This window comes from Podarcis liolepis (assembly GCF_965112155.1).
Source record: "Podarcis liolepis genome assembly, chromosome: 12".
NCBI classification, from domain to species: domain Eukaryota; kingdom Metazoa; phylum Chordata; class Lepidosauria; order Squamata; family Lacertidae; genus Podarcis; species Podarcis liolepis.
In genome coordinates, this window is record NC_139563.1 from 6880927 (window position 1) to 6900137 (window position 19211).

At 46.7% G+C, this 19211-nt stretch overlaps 1 protein-coding gene across 50 annotated transcripts in view; it reads left to right on the forward strand.

Annotated features, from left to right (window-relative positions):
• Positions 1 to 19211, forward strand: part of OBSCN (obscurin, cytoskeletal calmodulin and titin-interacting RhoGEF) — a 281685-nt gene that overhangs the window by 80392 nt on the left and 182082 nt on the right. For all 50 annotated transcript variants that reach the window (XM_083466412.1, XM_083466407.1, XM_083466411.1 and 47 more), the window contains 12 exons: positions 2189 to 2455; positions 4107 to 4219; positions 5956 to 6109; positions 8185 to 8346; positions 9319 to 9423; positions 10470 to 10736; positions 12682 to 12951; positions 14352 to 14618; positions 15945 to 16214; positions 16358 to 16624; positions 17783 to 18052; positions 18770 to 19036. In XM_083466412.1, coding sequence (XP_083322538.1) covers positions 2189 to 2455; positions 4107 to 4219; positions 5956 to 6109; positions 8185 to 8346; positions 9319 to 9423; positions 10470 to 10736; positions 12682 to 12951; positions 14352 to 14618; positions 15945 to 16214; positions 16358 to 16624; positions 17783 to 18052; positions 18770 to 19036 — 2679 coding nt within the window. The remainder of the gene's footprint in view (positions 1 to 2188; positions 2456 to 4106; positions 4220 to 5955; positions 6110 to 8184; positions 8347 to 9318; positions 9424 to 10469; positions 10737 to 12681; positions 12952 to 14351; positions 14619 to 15944; positions 16215 to 16357; positions 16625 to 17782; positions 18053 to 18769; positions 19037 to 19211) is intronic.

Below are 19211 nucleotides of genomic sequence, written 5' to 3' on the forward strand. Positions count from 1 at the left end.
GGCCGCTGACCTTCGACCACCACCAACCGGAGCAGGCCCGAAAAATCCTTGAAGGCGATCCGGAACCGGCCAACGCCTACCACGGGAATGTCGTTTCCCTGGTAGTCTCTCAGGTGTACGCGGTGAGAGTCGAGTTGCCTTTTGGACACTCTGGGTACCAGTCTTTTGATGGTGCTCCATGACACGATGGACAGGGCAGACCCGGTGTCGATCTCCATGTCGCATGGAGCTCCTTCAATGAGCACCGTGACGTTCAGCTTGCGTCGCGTAGTCGAGTCGGTTTGGCCAATCGTGGTTCCAGACGGGCAGCGGCAGTTGGTGAGAGCGAAACAACTTTCCTTGGCAGACTGGAGTGAAGACTTGGACTTGCGAGTCGATGAAGGGGGGGTGTCAGACGGAGCCGATCGGCAGACCTTAGCGATGTGGCCCCTTCTGGAACACTTCCTACAGATGGCGTCTCTGAATCGACACTTGGCACGGGAATGGTTGCCTCCGCAGCCAGCACATTCCGGTTGGCCCTTGGACTTCTGTTGGAACTTCCTGCGCTCCCGCTTTGTCTGGTGCACGTCATCGTCTTCACTGGAGGATGCCTCCTCACTGCTGGCCTCTTCATGATGCACCGGAACTGGCTCCCTAGCAAGACGCGGGCTGCTGGACTTGCGGATCTCCTGGGCGGAGCGTTCAGCAGCTTCTGAGGCCACAGCCTCCTCAATGGCTTTCTGTAGCGTGAGGTCTGGCTTGGCTAGGAGGCGCCGTTGCAGATGGATGTCCCGGACCCCGCAGACGATTCGATCCATCAGGGCATCGTCTAAGTCTCGGAATTCACAGTGCATTGCAGCCTGTCGCAGGGCGGTGGTGTAGTTGTTGATTGACTCCCCCTCTGCCTGGTTCCGGTGGTAGAACGCATGGCGGGCAGCAATCTTGGACGGCTTTGGTGCGTAGTGGTTGCGGAGCTTCTCTTGGATCGTGTCCCATGGTGTTGCCTGGACTGCTTCAGGCGCAACCAACGCTCGGGCCGTCTCAAACACCTCAGGCCCACAGAGGCTGAGGAATAGGCCCCGCTTCCGATCCTTTGATACTGCTGTCAGCTCGTTGGCTTGGAGGTAGCAGTCGAACCGAGCGAGGTAGGAGTCCCATGATTCAGAGGCTGGCGCAAACGGCGGTAGAGGCACAAGTGAAGCCATGATTCCGATGCCGGCGTGAAGGGCGATGGATGGAACACAGTGCTCTAGCCAGAACAGTCAGCTCTGAATTGGTTCTGCCCAGTGATTTCGCTCAGTGATTTCGCTCTGTGATTCAGCTCAGTGATTCAGCTCAGTTCAGAGGCTGGCCGCATCTGGCTGTGCTCTGATGTCCATCAATCCCATCCTCGTCGCCAGTGTTAAGTTGTGGGTTGACATAGCAGCCGGCACAGCGATTTCTTCAAGTAGCTCTTTATTGTGGTAAGCTGGAATAGAACTGACTGAGAACAGCTCAGCCGGCCTGTATTTATAGGCAGCCGGCTGTCAACATTGTAACCACCACAGCCCAGAGTTTCCGCCTAAAATAACTGCCGCGGACCTGAGTGAAAACTATCTACAGACCTGAGTGAAAACTATATACAGTATCCCCCTGTTGGCCCAGGGTGAAACTACACTACATAACACAAAGCATGGATCCACATGAATCCTCAGGATTTTTGCATTGGGCTACTCCAAACTCACTGTCAGATCACATGTCTGTGGCCACAGCATGAACCACAAAAATCATACATCCACTGTTTCATTTAGAATATTTTTTTCTTGTTTTCCTCCTCTAAAAACTATGTGCGTGTTATGGTCGGGTGCGTGTTATAGAGCGAAAAATACGGTAATCCAGGAAGGTTTATGGGTATTTTCCTAGAATGGTTAATCATGTATGCTTAGGTAAAAGACAGAATATTCTTTATTTTGTGCCGACAGTAAGAACATAAGCACACAAGAAAACTGGTGTGCTTAATGTTCTCCTGCCTACCCAGTCCAGCATTCTAGTAGTCAAATGCCTCTGGAAATTTTGAATCAGGGCCTGAAGGAGATCACTACCCCTTGTCTATTTCTTGCTAGTTGAATCCTTGGTGCAGTTTCCAGAAGTCATGCCACTTTAATGGGAAGAATGGTAAGCCTGGGCATCTTACACAACTAATTCTTTGTGATATTGCTTTGTTCCCAAGCGAGACCCATCAAACTGGTGAAAGGCCTTCAGCCAATAGATACCCATGAGGGGCAGTCTGCTACATTCGAGGTGGAGTTGTCACACGAGAACGTGGAAGTTACCTGGATGAAGGATGGCGTGAGGCTGAAAGCCAAGGACAACTGCTGCATTAGTGTCCAGGGGAAGAAGCATTCGCTGACTCTTTCATCCCTTGAAATTGAGGACTCGGGCCTTGTTGCCTTCAAGGCTGAAAGTCTTCACACAACAGGCAGACTTAATGTGAAAGGTAGGCATTCAGATCTTGGATGTTTTTGTTGTGCAACTCTGTTCGTTGCGTGCATGAGACACATCTCCAAAGAACAGGGCCTACTGGCTCTATTGAGCATCAGTTCCATTCAAACGTTTTGCTGACCACAACGTGAACCGCCAAGAGAAGCACGCCATAGGGGCTGCCTAGCAACCACAGGAGTCCCATCCCCAGGTCAGCCCAGAGGCTGCTGGCAAACCCTTTGTTACGTACTGATCTTGGATCCTAGAACGATAGGCAGGTAGGATCCTAGAAAGCAGCAACCTGATTGGTCAGCAGGAGCCACCCAATCCGGCTCCAGGAGGAAGTGAATCAGCAACCTGATTGGTCTGCAGGAGCAGCCCAATCAGGCTCCTGGAGGGGAATTGAATCAGCCAATCACACGGGACCCATTGTGTAAATAATGTATATATAGCCAGAGGTTTTGGGGGAAAGCGTTCACTCACAGTTTACCATGAGCTGAAATAAAGAGCATGAAATCAACACTCAACTCCGAGTATATTTCATCCTTCCTTGTGATAGCTAGGTAACTGTAATGCTGCAATACCTCAGGGACCGCCTCTTCCCATATGAATGGACCCGGGCTCTGCAATCATAATCTGAGACCCTTCCCTGTGTGCCTCCTCCTCAAGAGGTCCAGAGGGTATCAACATGAGAACAGGCCTTTTCTGCGGTGGCTCTCCATTTGTGGAATGCTCTCTCCAGGGAGACCTGCCTAGTGCCTTCCTTACACATCTTTAGGTGCCAGATAAAAACTTTTCTCTTCAACCAAGCATTTGGCTGATTAACATTCTATTGGGTTTTAAAATGTGCTGGCAGGGGTTATTGGTTTGTGTTTGCTTTACTTTGTGTTTTCTATTTTTCTGTTGTGAACCACCCTGAGATTTTTGGATAAGGGCGGTGTAATGGCTATGAGTTACTCGTGCGTAAACTGGTGCCTCTCTAGGCTAATTTGCCTTGTTAAACCTTTCTGACTGCACAGCCCTTGCTCATTGCGGCTGCCTCAGTCACTGGCAGAATCCGTCAGTGGGCGTTTCTTGAACCTCTTCAAACTTAAAAGTTGTTTGACACCCAGTCTCCTCCTCCTCTCACTGCGCAGGAGTCTTCTGTGCAGGGAGGGCGTGGGCAGCGGAGGACCTGGGCTCTCCTCACTGACGTCCAGTGAAGAGTCCTGGAGCCCTCCCTCCGATTCCCCTGTCTGCCCCCCTTTCTCCCTGGTGTTGTGCTGATTGGCTTCCCCATCTACTGAGTTGTTTCTCCCCCTGCTGCTGGGTCCTTCGCCAGCAGAATCTGTGAGCCTCCCCTTCGCCTCTCGCTCTGATGTCAGTTCCCTGACAGGCGGTGTACTACTACTACTACTACTACTACTACTACTACTACTACTACTAATAACAATCTGCCCTGGAATCCTTGGATGAAGGGCTTTATTATTATTATTATTATTATTATTATTATTATTATTACTACTACTATTATTATTATTACTATTATTATTATTATGCCTGAATTGTGGGGTGGACTGGTTCTCTTTCACAGGCATTCTCTTTTCACTGGCATTTATTATTATTATTTATTATTATTATTTATTATTATCTGCTACTACTACCATTGTTGTTTTCATTTTTGGCAGAACGGCCCGTGAAAATAATTAAACCTTTGCAAGACATTAATGCTCAGAACAAGGATGAAGTAACCTTCGAATGTGAACTTTCCAGGCCTAATGCAGATGTCAAGTGGCGTAAGGTACTGAATTTACTTGCCATGTGACTTTTCCTACCGTGAGGAAAAGGGGTCTGATGTGTCACATGGACTCTTCCGTCGCAGAAAGTTCAGGGTGTTGTGTAGTATTTGTATTTACTTACAAATATGTAGCTTGAACATAGGTGCTTAGCACCCCAACAGATATCCAAAAATATTGCAAAGCTCCGACTCAGCTTTCGGACCCTCAGTCTTTCTTTTGAGCTGCCTGTTTAAGCATTTTTACACAGACAGCTTGATGGTTTCCCACCCAGCCAAGGGATGGAGAGAGACACACTCGCTATTGTCAAAGTCAGCGAATCTTCATAACATAGGGAGCAACTTAGCCAGAACAAAGTATCAATCAAAAAATGTTTATTCGGCTTTACACCCATCATAAAGCACAACACACAAAACAAATCAAATAAAACAGCGGTCTCGTACAAGCCACAAGTAATGTAACACAATTCACAGCTCACAAGGACAAATATTGGCAACAATACAAGTCCACGCATACCTGGTAAGCTTCAAGCAACATATATAGATGGAAAACCCATCTGCAAAAAATGCAGAACCGGGAATCACTGACTCATTAAGAGACCCCCAAAAGTCTTTCAGCTCAAGCTCACCATCCCATAACAGTAATAATCAGAGCAAGACTGGACACTCAGGAGCATTGAAACATTGCACTAAATTGTATCACAAGAACCTCATTCCTCTTGGAAATGTATGACACAGTCTTTCCTCTTGCGTGTCGACACCCCCAATAAAATACAAGTTGACACAAGATTTTAGTTTTAAGGTTTTGGGCATAATTTTGGCCACAACTTTATTAAAATTACAAGCAATGTGAGTGGTTGCTTAGGCATTGGTTGCGACTATCTGACCCCGCACGGGGACAGACTGACATTCGCCCGCTTGCAAAGTCAGTAAAAAGAAAACATTTTGGGGAGAGAGACGGGACTGGGAACCGTGCCTCACCTCTCCCCAAATGCTCCCAGGGGCTCTTGCCTGGCCCTAGCCCCTTGACAGGGGTTCGGACAAAAGTATGGCGAGCCCCTGGACTCCTTTAACGGAAAACCCTTGCAGCAGCAGCATTTTGGAGGGGCAGGCACAGCCAATCCATGCCCCTCCACCAACCAACTCCTAAACCAATGCCTAACTGCAACCTTACAACTTGTGAAGATTTGCTACGCAGTAGGCAAAAACCAAATGGCACCAGCCAATCAACCAGAGGGACAAAATTCCTACCAGGCCCCTGCCCCAAAAGCAGAAAACCCCATGGCAGGCATAGCAAGGTCAATGCAACATCCCTAAAATTAGGGATGGTGGGTGGGTAATCCGATGCGCACAGTGAAAAGAGGAAGCTCAACGCTGCATGCAGGGTATTTAAAGGCTATGGCTGTCAATCACGAAATGGCAACATATAAATCTCCCCAGCAACAGCAAATTCAATGAAATGGTGGCTCATTCTCAAATCTGACGTTGACTTTCTAGAGTAAGTGGCATCTTTCTTAGGAACACAATGGCAGTTATTAAATTCTGGCAAATCTCCAATGGGGCCTCAGGTGTGAATTATATCCTGTCCAAACAGAGTTTTGTGGATCTTGAATGAAAGTATTATAGTACCTTCAAGCAGTGGAATACTTTCTTGTTCCATACTGATTTTGGTGAGACAAGAACACTGCAATTAAGAAGCTTGGTGAGTCTGTTAAAACATGATTTGGACTTCTTCCTTTTAGGATGGAATCGAACTTCGGCCAAATAAAAAAATTGCAGTCTTTGCACGAGGGACCACGAGAAGCCTCACAATTCACAAATGCGAATTTGAAGACAAAGGGACATATATGTGCGATGCTGTTGACGACAAGAGCTCAGCTAACTTGGTGGTCTATGGTATGTTTCAGTGGGAAGAACAAAAATATTTTCCTTTCCGAATGATTTTGCCTAAAATGCTGCCCAGTCATCAGGCCGATTCACATGTGTATTTATTAAGATTCCATCACTGCTGCATCAGGTGGTGCCTTGCATGTGAGGAGGGATAAATGTCACAGGTAGAATGTCTGTGTTGCTCAGTGGCCTGGCTTGCACTTCACAGTAAGCCAAACTGTGGCTTTGCTCATCCCCTGTTCCCTGTGTGGTGCAGCAGCTAGTGGTGGTGTAGTGGTTAAGAGCAGTAGTCTTGTAATCTGGTGAACTGGGTTCGATTCCCTGCTCCTCCACATGCAGCTGCTGGGTGACCTTGGGCCAGTCCCACTTCTCTGAAGTCTCTCAGCCCCACTCACCTCACAGAGTGTTTGTTGTGGGAGAGGAAGGGAAAGGAGAACTTTAGCCGCTTTGAGACTCCTTAGGGTAGTGATAAAGCAGGATATCACATCCAAACTCTTTTTCTTCTTCTTCTACGCCAAGATCTGGTTTAGTATGTAACTTAACCCCAGGATCATGGTTAAGGTCTCTCCTCCTTAGGTCTGTCCAATTGTTGCCCATCAATGGTACCACCACTGTGCTTGTAAGTGCAGGATGTAGATGAAAGGCAAGGGAGCATCTCGGGGAAGGAGGAAAAAACCATCTACCCAAAGGTACATCTAGCCTAGCATCTCATTCTCACAGTAGCCACCTGGGTGCTTACAGAAAGTCCACCAGCAGGAGAGCATGAAAACATGGTGCATTCTGTTCTATTAGTACCGATAGCTTCTGGGGTGTGTATATAATTAAAAGGCATGCTAAACAGGATTCTCATTTTTCCTCTTTTTAACATAAATTGAACTAATGCACACTATCATAAAGGGGGAATAGAATGTGTATTGAAAGTGCTGATATCTACAGTTAGGCTGTGTAATTGCTCTACAATTGCTCCATTAAGTATCGTTGGTATGTGATGAAGCTTTCTGTATTTTTCTACTACCACTAAATGATAAACGGGACACAGGTGGTGCTGTGCGTTAAACCACAGAGCCTAGGACTTGCCGATCAGAAGATCGGTGGTTCGAATCCCCGTGACAGGGTGAGCTCCCGTTGCTCAGTCCCTGCTCCTGCCAACCTAGCAGTTCGAAAGCACGTCAAAGTGCAAGTAGATAAATAGGTACCACTCTGGCAGGAAGGTAAACGGCGTTTCCGTGTGCTGCTCTGGTTCTCCAGAAGCGGCTTAGTCATGCTGGCCACATGACCCGGAAGCTGTACACCGGCTCCCTCGGCCAATAAAGTGAGATGAGCGCCACAACCCCAGAATCGGCCACGACTGGACCTAATGGTCAGGGGTCCCTTTACCTTTACCTTTACTAAATGATAAACAAGCAAACAAATAAAATAAATGATGTTGTAGCTCAGTTGGGGTGAACTGATTAGCCAGTCTAGAGGTCAAAGGGCCTCAAACCTCCCCTTTCACATCACCTCCCTACTCACAGCTAAAAGTCCGCTTACCCCCTTTTAGGGGTGCAGGGGCATTGCACCCCTAAATGCAGATAAGTTATTTTCCATTAGAAATAATGAACTGTTGCGAGACTGACGGAAGCCCAAAGAACGAAAGAACAAAAAACACGAAAAAACGAAATATTTAAGAAATGTCAGTTTATTAGCAAAATGGATGACATGGAAGAGGTAATTTTTAAAAACATTTGTGTTTGATCTGTGAAGTATTAGTTTAATAATGAATGACTTAATGTCGTTTTATTTATGATTTTCTTTTTTCTTTATTAAGACTTAACTGTATCGGTGTATGATATTTATGTTTCTGTTTGTCATTTTTCTTTTCTTTTTCTCTTTTCTTTTTTTTGTAACCTTTCTTAATTTCTTATTTCTTTTTCAAGTTTGTAAGTTTTGATTTGTACATATTTGCAATAAAATTTAAAAAAGAAAGAAAGAGGAAGGACAGAGGAGCAGGCCAAAAGGAACACATTTTGCCTGAGTACAACTTATCCAGAAGTCAGTAGGAGCAAATATCTCCAGTAAAATACCTCTTTGTAACCCCTTAGCCCGAGATATCAAGATAGTGAAGCCACTGGAAGATGTGGAGGTGAGCGAGAAAGAGAGTGCTTCCTTCACCTGCGAGATTTCACACGACGAGGTTGAAACCCAGTGGTTCAGCAACGAAAACAAGATCCGGGCCGGAGAGAACATCAGGTTGCGCCAGGACGGTAGGAAAGGGGACAGCCGATGAGTAGAAACATTGGATTTGTTTTCATGTTGGAAGGGCATGTGGGGGAAGACCACTGGAAAGCAAGTCTGAACTGTTTAGGTCTCCTGCATAACTAAAGCTTGAGGGCACACCTTCAGATCACATGCATATCAGTTATACAGTGGACGTTCGTGTTATATACTGAAGTTCTCACCCTGGGCCAGCAGGGGGATACTGTAGATAGTTTTCACTCAGGTCCACATATGCAAATAAGGGATTGAAAGTGACGTTCAGTGATTGGATAGTTACAGAAAGTTGTTACAGTTACGTTGTAGTGGAGCTCTATATAAGCAGGCTGGCTGAACCCTTCAGTTCAGTTGCGTTCTGGCCTGTGAATAAACAAGAGCTGTTTGAAGAATCGCTGTGTCGTCTGATATGTTCACCCACAACATAACAGTTCGGGTTGCAAATGTGATCCGTGCAGGATGCATGTTCGCAACCCGCAGTGGCGTGTCTGCACACGTGCGGGTTGCGATTTGGCGCTTCTGCACATGCATGACCCCCAAAACCCGGAAGTAACCTGTTCTGGTACTTCCGGGTTTCAGCGGGTCCGTACCCAGAAAAAATGCAACCTGAAGTGTCTGTAACCCGAGGTATGACTATATACCAGTTTGAGTGTTGTGGCTTTCCCCAAATAATTATGGGAAGTGTTGTTTGACAAAGGTGCTAAGAATTCTCAGATGGATATATCTAGTCTACTTACAGAGCTATAAACCCCGTGATTCTCTGGGCTAAGGAAATGGATGTTAGACCATGCCCTCCAGGGGTAAGGGGATTCTTGTGTTGTGGGATTTACTACTAAAAATGTGCTTTCCGTGTCCTCTTGGGCAGTACAAGAGGCTACAATGGGATTAAGGAGCGGGTGACTAAGGTGTGGTACAGATCTCAAAACTGATGGCCCGTAACTGTGAGTTTGTGTCTGTGTTCACAGGGAAAAGCTACGCACTAGTCTACAGAAGCGTGGAGATGGAGGATTCAGCAGAAATCAAATTTGTTGCTGAAAAAGCAGAATCCCGAGCAAAACTTAAAGTAAAAGGTAATTATGATGGCATTGTATTGCAGTGTGGCTTATTTGTTGTTGTTACTGTTTAGTCATTTAGTCGTGTCCGACTCTTTGTGACCCCCTGGACCAGAGCACACCAGGCACTCCTGTCTTCCACTGCCTCCTGCAGTTTGGTCAAACTCATGCTGGTAGCTTCGAGGACACTGTCCAACCATCTCGTCCTCTGTCGTCCCCCCAACATCAGGGTCTTTTCCAGGGAGTCTTCTCTTCTCATGAGGTGGCCAAAGTACTGGAGCCTCAGCTTCAGGACCTGTCCTTCCAGTGAGCACTCAGGGCTGATTTCCTTAAGAATCGATAGGTTTGATCTTCTTGTAGTCCACGGGACTCTCAAGTGTCTCCTCCAGCACCATAATTCAAAAGCATCCATTCTTCGGCAATCAGCCTTCTTTATGGTCCAGCTCTCACTTCCATACATCACTGCTGGGAAAACCATAGCTTTAACTATACGGACCTTTGTTAGAAAGGTGATGTCTCTGCTTTTTAAGATGCTTTCTAGGTTTGTCATTGCTTTTCTCGCAAGAAGCAGGCGTCTTTTGATTTCATGACTGCCGTCACCATCTGCAGTGATCATGGAGCCCAAGAAAGTAAAATCTCTCACTGCCTCCATTTCTTCCCCTTCTATTTGCCAGGAGGTGATGGGACCAGTGATGGGTGGCTTATTAGTCTTTCTTAAAAATGCACTTTCAGTTTGGTTAATTTCCTAAACAGTTCAGGACCACAATACCTAATGACCGCCTCTCCCCATATAAACCGACCCAGACCTTGTGATCATAATCTGAGGGCCTTCTTTGTGTGCCTCCTCCATGAGAGTTCGGGAAGGTGGCAAGATGAGAACGGGGCCTTTTCTGCAGTGGCTCCCTGTTTGTAAAATGCTCTCCCCAGGGAGGCTTGTCTAGCACCTTCATTATACGTTTTTAGGCGCCAGGTGAAAATGAATATCAAATGTTTTGAACTTCCTAAAGCACTATATTGATTCAAAGCAGTAGTGCTAGTAATGATGTTTCCTTGTCCTCCTTTAGAACTGCCTGTAAGGTTTGTGAAACCTCTCCGCGTAAAGATTGCAATTGAGAAGCACCGGGGCTTTCTGGAGTGCCAAGTGTCTCGCCGCAATGCTGAGGTCAAGTGGTACAAGGATAACAAACTGATCCAACCTGGCGAAAAGTATGAGATTGTCAGCGACGGGGTCTACAGGAAGCTCATAATCAATGAGACAGAGTTTGCTGATGAAGGCATTTACACCTGTGATGCCATCGATGACAAAAGCAGTGCTCAGTTTTATGTGGAAGGTACTAACTTGTTCTCAGCTGGAATATGTGGAGGGAACCCATGAAACTGAGTAGTCATGCCATTTATCTAAATATCGCAAGATGGGTGGGTGGAATTCCCAAAGCCAAGAAGAGCATCATTTAGATTTCAGGCTTGTTCCTGCCACCCCTGCCCTTCTTTCCAGACAAGGTGTTGTGGAAATGCAGGCAAAATATTTGCCCAGTTCTTTTTTTAAAATTAATTAATTTTATTTTATTAACATATAAAACACATACATTTACATTTATACAATACACATACACAACACACTACCTTATTTTCATAACATAAAACATACCTACAATACTCTATATAATATCTACCTATACTGTACATATCAACATACCTACACACCTACCCCACACGGACATCTGCCAAGTGATTTGACTTCCAGCCGTTCTTGTTATGCTGTTTTATTTTTCCAACCAGCTTAAACGCATTTCATTATTTCTTTAATCTCTTCTTCTATCTTGACTTTACTCTCCTTTCACTCTAATCATTTTCTGGATTCACTCAGTATCTGTCAGAAAATCTACTTTTTAAACATAAATTTTGATGTGTTCCTTAAAGATAGCCCACTCCTTATTCACTTTTTGTACCATATCTCCTCTTATCCTCCCTGTTAGTTCGGCAATATGGAAGTATTCCATCATTTTAGATAGCCAGTCTATTTTAGTTGGGACGCTGCTGCTTTTCCAATTTTTGGCAATCAATAACCTTCCTGCTATAGTTGCATACATAAATATTGGTCTGCAGTTTTGGGTCCTACCTACAGGTGACCAAATAGTCATTACTGAACTAGAGCCAGGTTCATTGCATTGCTGGTTCTGAACTGAGGTTAAAGCAGATTTAATGGTAAAAATGCTACTATCGCTGAACCTTACCCCAGAACATTAGGATAGCTTCACATGACAGTTTCTCCTGATGTTGATCCAGAATGTTAGGCACACAACTTGAAGTGTAGGAACTGACATTACTTAAAAGGACTTCCCCATGCTGTAAGAGGCTTTGTACTTCTCTCTGCCACATACATGAATTGTGTTTTGGGTTCTGCACCCTTTTTTATGAAAGGAACTGAGCAGATTGAGTAAAGGAATCAGTCCATCGGAGATCTGCATAATATCCTGTGGGAAAGTGCCCTTTCAACAAAATTCAAATCATCAAATGTATTGATCGCCCTAACTTCCTAGCTACAGCAAAAAGCATACCAATAAAGTGTCAGTATAACCTAAAAGATTCCAGAAGAAAATATCATAGTATATAAGAATTGTCCTTACAATCTAAGCCTGTGCACTTTTAATGGCAAAAGATGTGTCAGGTTAAATGTGTTTAGAATTGCAACCCCACAAGAGAGCTGGGCTTGATGATTGACATGGGGCTGCCACTGAAAATGACAGCTTTGGGTCAACTCCCCCACTGCCTGCCCCAATATTTGCATGTATCATTGTGTTGCATAATTTGCTGCCACGGTCAGAGGTGGGGAAATAAAGAGAACCAACAAAGAAAGTCTGCCTGCAATATGGCTAAAGAACTTGTAGACTTCCAGCTGTTTCTGGACTACAGCTCCCATCAGCCCAGCCAGTATGACCAATGGTCAGGGGTGATGGGATTTGTAGTCCAGCAACACTGACGTGAAGGCCACAGGCTACCCACACTGGGCCTACAACAAGAGCAGGAAGAGGAGTCAGAACTTGGCTAGTTTTGCTCTTAGTGGAAAAGCTGAAGGGTTTAAAAATATGCTACTGCATATTAATATTTATTTCCTGCTCCTCTTGTCCTAAGCTGGACCAAGGAGCCCAGCAATGTTCAAATCTCAACATTATGATGATTTTAAATAGCTGTTAATAAGCCACCACTACATGGTCTGCGTGGAGGCAGCAGGATGGACCTTTGACCTTTTTCTCTTTGGCTCCTCCTTGTCCTCAGAGCAATCCATCAATATTGTGAAGGAGCTGAGGGATGTGGAGGTCAGTGAGCCAGCGGAAGCCAGGTTTGAGTGCGAAATCTCCATTGAGTCTGTCAAGCCCCCCAAATGGTCTCTCCGTGGAGAACTCCTGCAGGCCGGCAAGGATGTTGTGATAGAACAGGAGAGGAGGCTGCACCGCCTGATCCTGAGGAAGACTGACGTAGAGATGACAGGCACTATTCAGTTTGCCATTGGCAAAGCAAAGTCCACAGCGAACTTGGTGGTGAAAGGTAAGTCACTTCTTCCTCAGAACTTGAAACAGCAGCAGCAGCAGCAGGTCTGTTCAGGGTGGTTCTTGAGGAAAAGGCAGGGGGGCTTTTAGATGAGCAACGTTCAGCGGCGCAAGGATGGCAAAGAGATTCAGAGGAGCCAAAAGTACGACCTCCGCGAGGAGGGGACCCGCTCCATATTGATCATCCACGATACCTCAGTCAAGCATAGTATTGTGATGGCCTGGGACTCGGGCTCAAACTCAGAACCAGAAGAGTCTCGGTCCGCACCAGATCCTCAGCCTCAGGAGGCATCTGAATTGAGTCTGGAGCCTGATTCTGAAGAGCCCCAGTCTGCACAGGTTCCCCTGCAACAAGCACCAGCTGGGCTGAGTCAAAGGCCTGAGCCTGCCCTGGCTCCAGATGCGGGGATTACCTCGTTGCCTCCAGCTGGGCCATCACTTACAGCTGCTCCACTACTGGTTGGGTCAGGGGAGGCTGAGGTGACCTCTGGGTCTAGTAACCCACTGACGTCTCCCGAGCTGCAGAGACTAAGGTCTGAAAGAAGGAGAGACCTGAGTACTCGCAGGAAGAGTGCTCACCTTTGGGCAAGACAGGGAGGTGGGTCACCAGGGGATCAGGACCGGCTGTTACCCCGTCAGAGATAAAAAGCTGCCGGACCCCACCCCAGGTTGCAGGAGCAGCATTGCTGCTTGCTGGAACCTGTCTGTTACCCTGTGCCTGGTTGCCTGCCTTGGCCCTATTGGACTGATTCCTCATGGAATCCTTGGATTTGGGACCGGACCTGGACCACGTTGCTTGGATTAACCCCTGGGCCCAGAACAAGTACGAGTCTATCTAGCAATACAATTCTGTGGTTCTTTACCCCTTCTTTACCCGTTAAAAGGTAAAGGTAAAGGACCCCTGGACGGTTAAGTCCAGTCAAAGGTGACTATGGGGTTGCGGTGTTCATCTCGCTTTCAGGCTGAGAGAGCCGGTGTTTGTCCTCAGACAGCTTTCCAGGTTATGTGGCCAGCAGGACTAAACTGCTTCTGGCACAACGGGTGACCGTGATGGAAACCAGAGTGTACAGAAACACCGTTTACCTTCCTGCCACAGCAGTACCTATTTACTTGCACTGGTGTGCTTTCGAACTGCTAGGTTGGCAGGAGCAGGGACCGAGCAACGGGAACTCACTCCGTTGAGGGGATTCGAACCGCCGACCTTCCGATTGGCAAGCCCAAGAGGCTCAGTGGTTTAGACCACAGCGCCACCAGTGTCCCTCCTTCATGCATTAACTAGCAGTTGTGCATAGTTCCCCTAGATCTAATTCAATGCCACTCCCATAGTTTCCCCTAGATCTGATTCATTGCAACTTCTTCTTTGTCCATCATGACCCTCCTTGCTCCTTCTCTTTGTAGATCTTCAAGTGACTATTACCAGGCACCTAGAAGACAAGGTTGTCCAGGAAACCCACTCGGTTGTCCTTTCTTGTGAGTTCAAGCCTTCTCCAAAGGTTGTAGAATGGTACAAAGACCACACCCTCATCGAGCCCTCAGAGAGGTTTAAGCTCAAGAGAGATAAGAACACAGCAGAGCTAAAAATCCTGAAGTTGTCTGTTGGAGATTCTGGTGTTTACAAATGCAAAGCTGGGACTTCAGAGACCAAGGCCTCACTGACCATTCTGGGTACGTAGGTGAAACAATGGAGGGAAGGTGAGGGGAGTCCAGCCTTGCTTTATGTGCAGGAAAAGAAATTAGCAATTTTCTCATGTGTATACTTACTATTAGAAATTGGGTGAAATCTGTTAAGTGAATAATTTTTAGGGACATGTCTATATGCCGCATTAAGGCAGATAGAAAAAGCTCCACCCTCTGGCACCTTTGAAAGATGTCAATAAATGCCCCCTCAAATGCAAGAGAGACTGTTGCCTCTTTTTGCCCAGTTCCTGTTTGCCTTGACTCAGTGTGATGGCCTGGGACTCGGGCTCAGACTCGGAACCAGAGGAGTCGCAGTCCGCACCAGATCCTCTGCCTCAGGCGGCATCTGAACCAAGTCTGGGTCCTGATTCTGAAGAGTCCCAGTCTGCACAGGTTCCCCTGCAACAAGCACCAGCTGGGCCCTGGCTCCAGATGCGGGGATGACCTCGTTGCCTCCAGCTGGGCCATCACTTACAGCTGCTCCACTACCCGTTGGGTCAGGAGAGGCTGAGGTGGCCTCTGAGTCTAGTAACCCACCAACATCACCCGAGCTGCAAAGGCTTAGGTCTGAGAGAAGGAGAGACCTGAGTACTCGCAGGAGGAGTGCTCGCCTTCGGGCGAGACAGGGAGGTGAGTCACCGTGGGATCAGGACCAGCCATTACCCCGACAGAGATAAAAGGCTGTCGGAGCCCTCCCCAGGTTGCAGGAGCAACATTGCTGCTTGCTGGAACCTGCCTGTGACCCTGTGCCTGACCTTGCCTGGTTTCCTGCCTTGACCCTGTCGGACTGACTGTTTGTGGAACCCTTGGATTCGGGACCAGATCTGGACCGCATTGCTCAGGTTTACCCCCGGGCCCAGCACACTCAGCCTCTCCTAAGTTGAAGCCACTCTGACACACCTCGACACACAGCCCGAGAAGGTTGCTGCTACCTGCTCAGGATGCAGGTTAGAAAGGGAATTTACAATGCAGAGTGTGTTGTGACAACCTGTAATGTATTGGAGAATGGTGCATTCCTCAGGAGAATGGAATGAGCTTGCTTATTTGGAGTGTGGGGAGGAAGAAGCCATAAGACAGGGGAGGACATTTCTTAGGCAGCAGATGGAGAATCTGAGATGTTCAGAAAAATATTTTATTTGCTATCGTGGCCCTTTGGATTCTCTGAAAATGCTATGTGGGAAACTGCCTTTGCATATAGAATGGAGGCCGCAAGAAGTTTGCAACATGCTGTTTGCAGAGCTGGAGATGGTTCTGGTAAGTTAGCATCTTGTACTGTGGAACCTCATTGTGTGCCTAATCCCTCCCCTCAAACAGAACGCAAAGTGGAGATAACGAAGCATCTGGAAGATGTGGAAATTGAGGAGGAGAACTGTGCCTTCTTCTCCTGTGAGCTGTCTGAAGACATTGACGACGTGGAATGGTTCCTCAATGACACACACCTCTTCCCCAACAACTTCAATGAGATCAAGAAACTGGGCACCTCTCACAGCCTGATGCTCAAACACGTCATGCCAGAAGATGCTGGCTCAGTGACGATCAAGGTTCAGAAGAAAGTCACCGAGAGTGCTCGGCTGAAGGTGAAAGGTGAGTTTCCTTTTTCCACCTAAGGGCCTTGGTCCTCGCTTTCCTTACAATCATGCTGCTGTATGAGTTTTGTGAAATAAGTAACACCCGGAAAGTTGGATCTAAACATTGCCGTTTCCTTTCCTTGTTGCACCGTTCTTCAGAGAAGCCTGCTGTCTTCATGAAGTCCCTAGATGATGTTGCTGCAGAGGAGCGCAGTACAGTCAGCCTGGAGTGCGAGGTCTCCAAGGCAAAGGTCAAGCCCATCTGGAAGAAGGAGGGTGTGGAACTCACCCCAAGCGACAAGTACGAGATGTTGCAGGCTGGGAAGACGCTGGGTCTCATTATCCATGACCTCGGCAAGGCTGATGCTGGCTTGTATACATGCGACCTTGGTACAGAGGTGGCCAAGTCTAGAGTCAGCGTCCAAGGTAGGGGCTGCTGCATTATGAAGTCTGGAACGGTAGAGTTGCAAGGTGTAAACATGCACCCCCACGAAGCCCCACAAGCCAGACCACAAGCGGAGGGCCAAAACAAATGTGCACCAGCTTTGTGTATCTTTTGCCATCTTTTCTTGTCCTTCCTAGGGTTCTAACACAGCAGAATGTTACGGAAGACAATACAGTGGTGCCTATTGACACAATACAGTGGTGACACAATACAGTGGTGTCTATTGACCCTGTGCCACCACTGTGATTGCTTTCTTCACTGTCACCAACCCGTTTCTCATGGGTAATCACGGAGTCCAGACAGTTGTTACCATTAACAAATAATCACGTTTATTTATAGGCATGAACAAGCTTATGGTTTCAGTTAATTTTCCTTGGCAGTTTCTTAATCTTAGTTCCTTAACTGTCCTGTGCATTCCTAACAACTTCAAACTGATTATTTCAACTATCTATCTGACTCCACCTAACAATTCCTCTCACTCACTCACCACACAACTCCACCAGCCCACAGACTTATCCTCCCTCTTCCTTCTTCAACTCCCAACTCTCAACTGACTTCCACACAGCTCCGACTCTCACTCTAACTCCTCCTATCAGTTTCTCTCTGGTCAATCACATCACACTCATTTAACCCTTTCCTTATGACCCACCTAGGAGGCAAACGCCACATGGTGCTTCAGGTTAAGAACAGTTTCAGGTTAAGAACGGACCTCCGGAACGAATTAAGTACTTAACCCAAGGTACCACTGTACTCATGAACATGAAATTTATTACAGTCAGAGACCAGCTTGAGAAACACAAATGGAGCTACAATCCCAATAGCAAAACAAACATTTAAAACAATATACAACAATGGATTTTAAGTTTAAAAGTGTGATAGGCATATAAACACATAAAAACTTTAAAAAAGACCACCTTAGAGAAATGACCCAAGACAATACTCTTTTTAAATAACAAATGCATTCAAATGCATCCAAACGAGCTTTTTTTCTGTTTATACTTCCTCTGTGGCAATGCCCTGGGGATTCCTTAGTCATGCTCTCTGTTTGCACAGGGGTTCCCCTGCTCTCACTCTGCATTGCACTTGCCTTGTGTAGGGAGCCAAAGCCTCTCTGATAACCCTTTTATCTCTGTCCTTAGAACTGAACATCGGCGTCACCAAACGCCTCAAGAACACGGAAGTCCTGGAAGGGGAGAGTTGTAGCTTTGAATGTGTTCTCTCCCACGAAAGCGCTGAAGATTGCCGCTGGCTCATCAATGGAACTGAAGTGGGCCACGAGGGACGGGTTAGAGCATTCAACAAAGGGAGGAAATACACTCTCAATATTAAAAAAGCAATGGCTACTGATGCTGGAGAGGTCGTTTTCTCCCTCGGTGACTTAAGCTCCAAAGCCACTCTAGTCGTGAAAGGTGCGTAGAGGAAATATGGGTGTGCATCTTAAGCAGGAACATCTCTTTGGGACATGGACAGTCTCAACAGATTATAAAATGGCACTATTTATTTATGAAAATATATCCCCGCGGCGGGGTGAGCTCCTGTTGCTTGGTCACTGCTCCTGCCAGCCTAGCAGTTCGAAAGCACCTCAAAGTGCAAGTTGATAAATAGGAACCGCTCTGGCGGGAAGGTAAACAGTGTTTCTGTGCGCTGTTCTGGTTTGCCAGAAGTGGCTTAGTCCTGCTGGCCACATGACCTGGAAGCTGTACGCCGGCTCCCTTGGCCAGTAAAGCGAGATGAGCGCCGCAACCCCAGAGTCGGCCATGACTGGATCTAATGGTCAGGGGTCCCTTTACCTTTTATACCACTCTTTGTTTTTGAAAAATCAGAGCAGTTTGCAACAACTATTCATAAAATCATACAACCATATAAACATGTTAAAATCAGAAAACAGCTACCTGCTTCGGAAAAATTTATTCCTAATTGCATAAGCATGATGGAACAGAAACATTTTCAGCACATGTTTATAAGATGAAATGCCTGCTGAATCTCAGTTCCTTGTCTTGTTGCTCCTTTACTACAGATTCCCCCCCCCCCCAAAAAAAATTATCCAACATAGTAAAAAAGATGATAAACCTGAGGAGTTATTTTTCTTCTTAATAGAAAGATTCTTTTGCTTCCTTTCCCTTTAGAAAAGCCAGCGGAATTTGTACGTGAGCTGGAGGACAAGACCACGCTGGTGGGGCAGGAGACTAGCTTGAGTTGTGACTTGTCCAAGTGGGATGGCAACATTAAGTGGCGCAAGGATGGCAAAGAGATTCGGAGGAGCCAAAAGTACGACCTGCGCGAGGAGGGGACCCGCGTCATACTGATCATCCACGATGCCTCAGTCAAGGACAGTGGGGAATACACATGCGAGACCGAAATCTCTAAAACAAAAGCAACGCTTACTGTGGAAGGTCAGTAGTGGTGCCTTGCAAAGAGTAGATCCAGTCAGCAACTGGAAAGGAAATTTTCTGAAATTCAGTTTGGTTCCACAACGGTTGGAGAGAAACTAGATTCAATTTGCATTTAAAGGCAAACCTACCGCTGTGGGTTAAACCACAGAGCCTAGAGCTTGCCGATCTGAAGGTT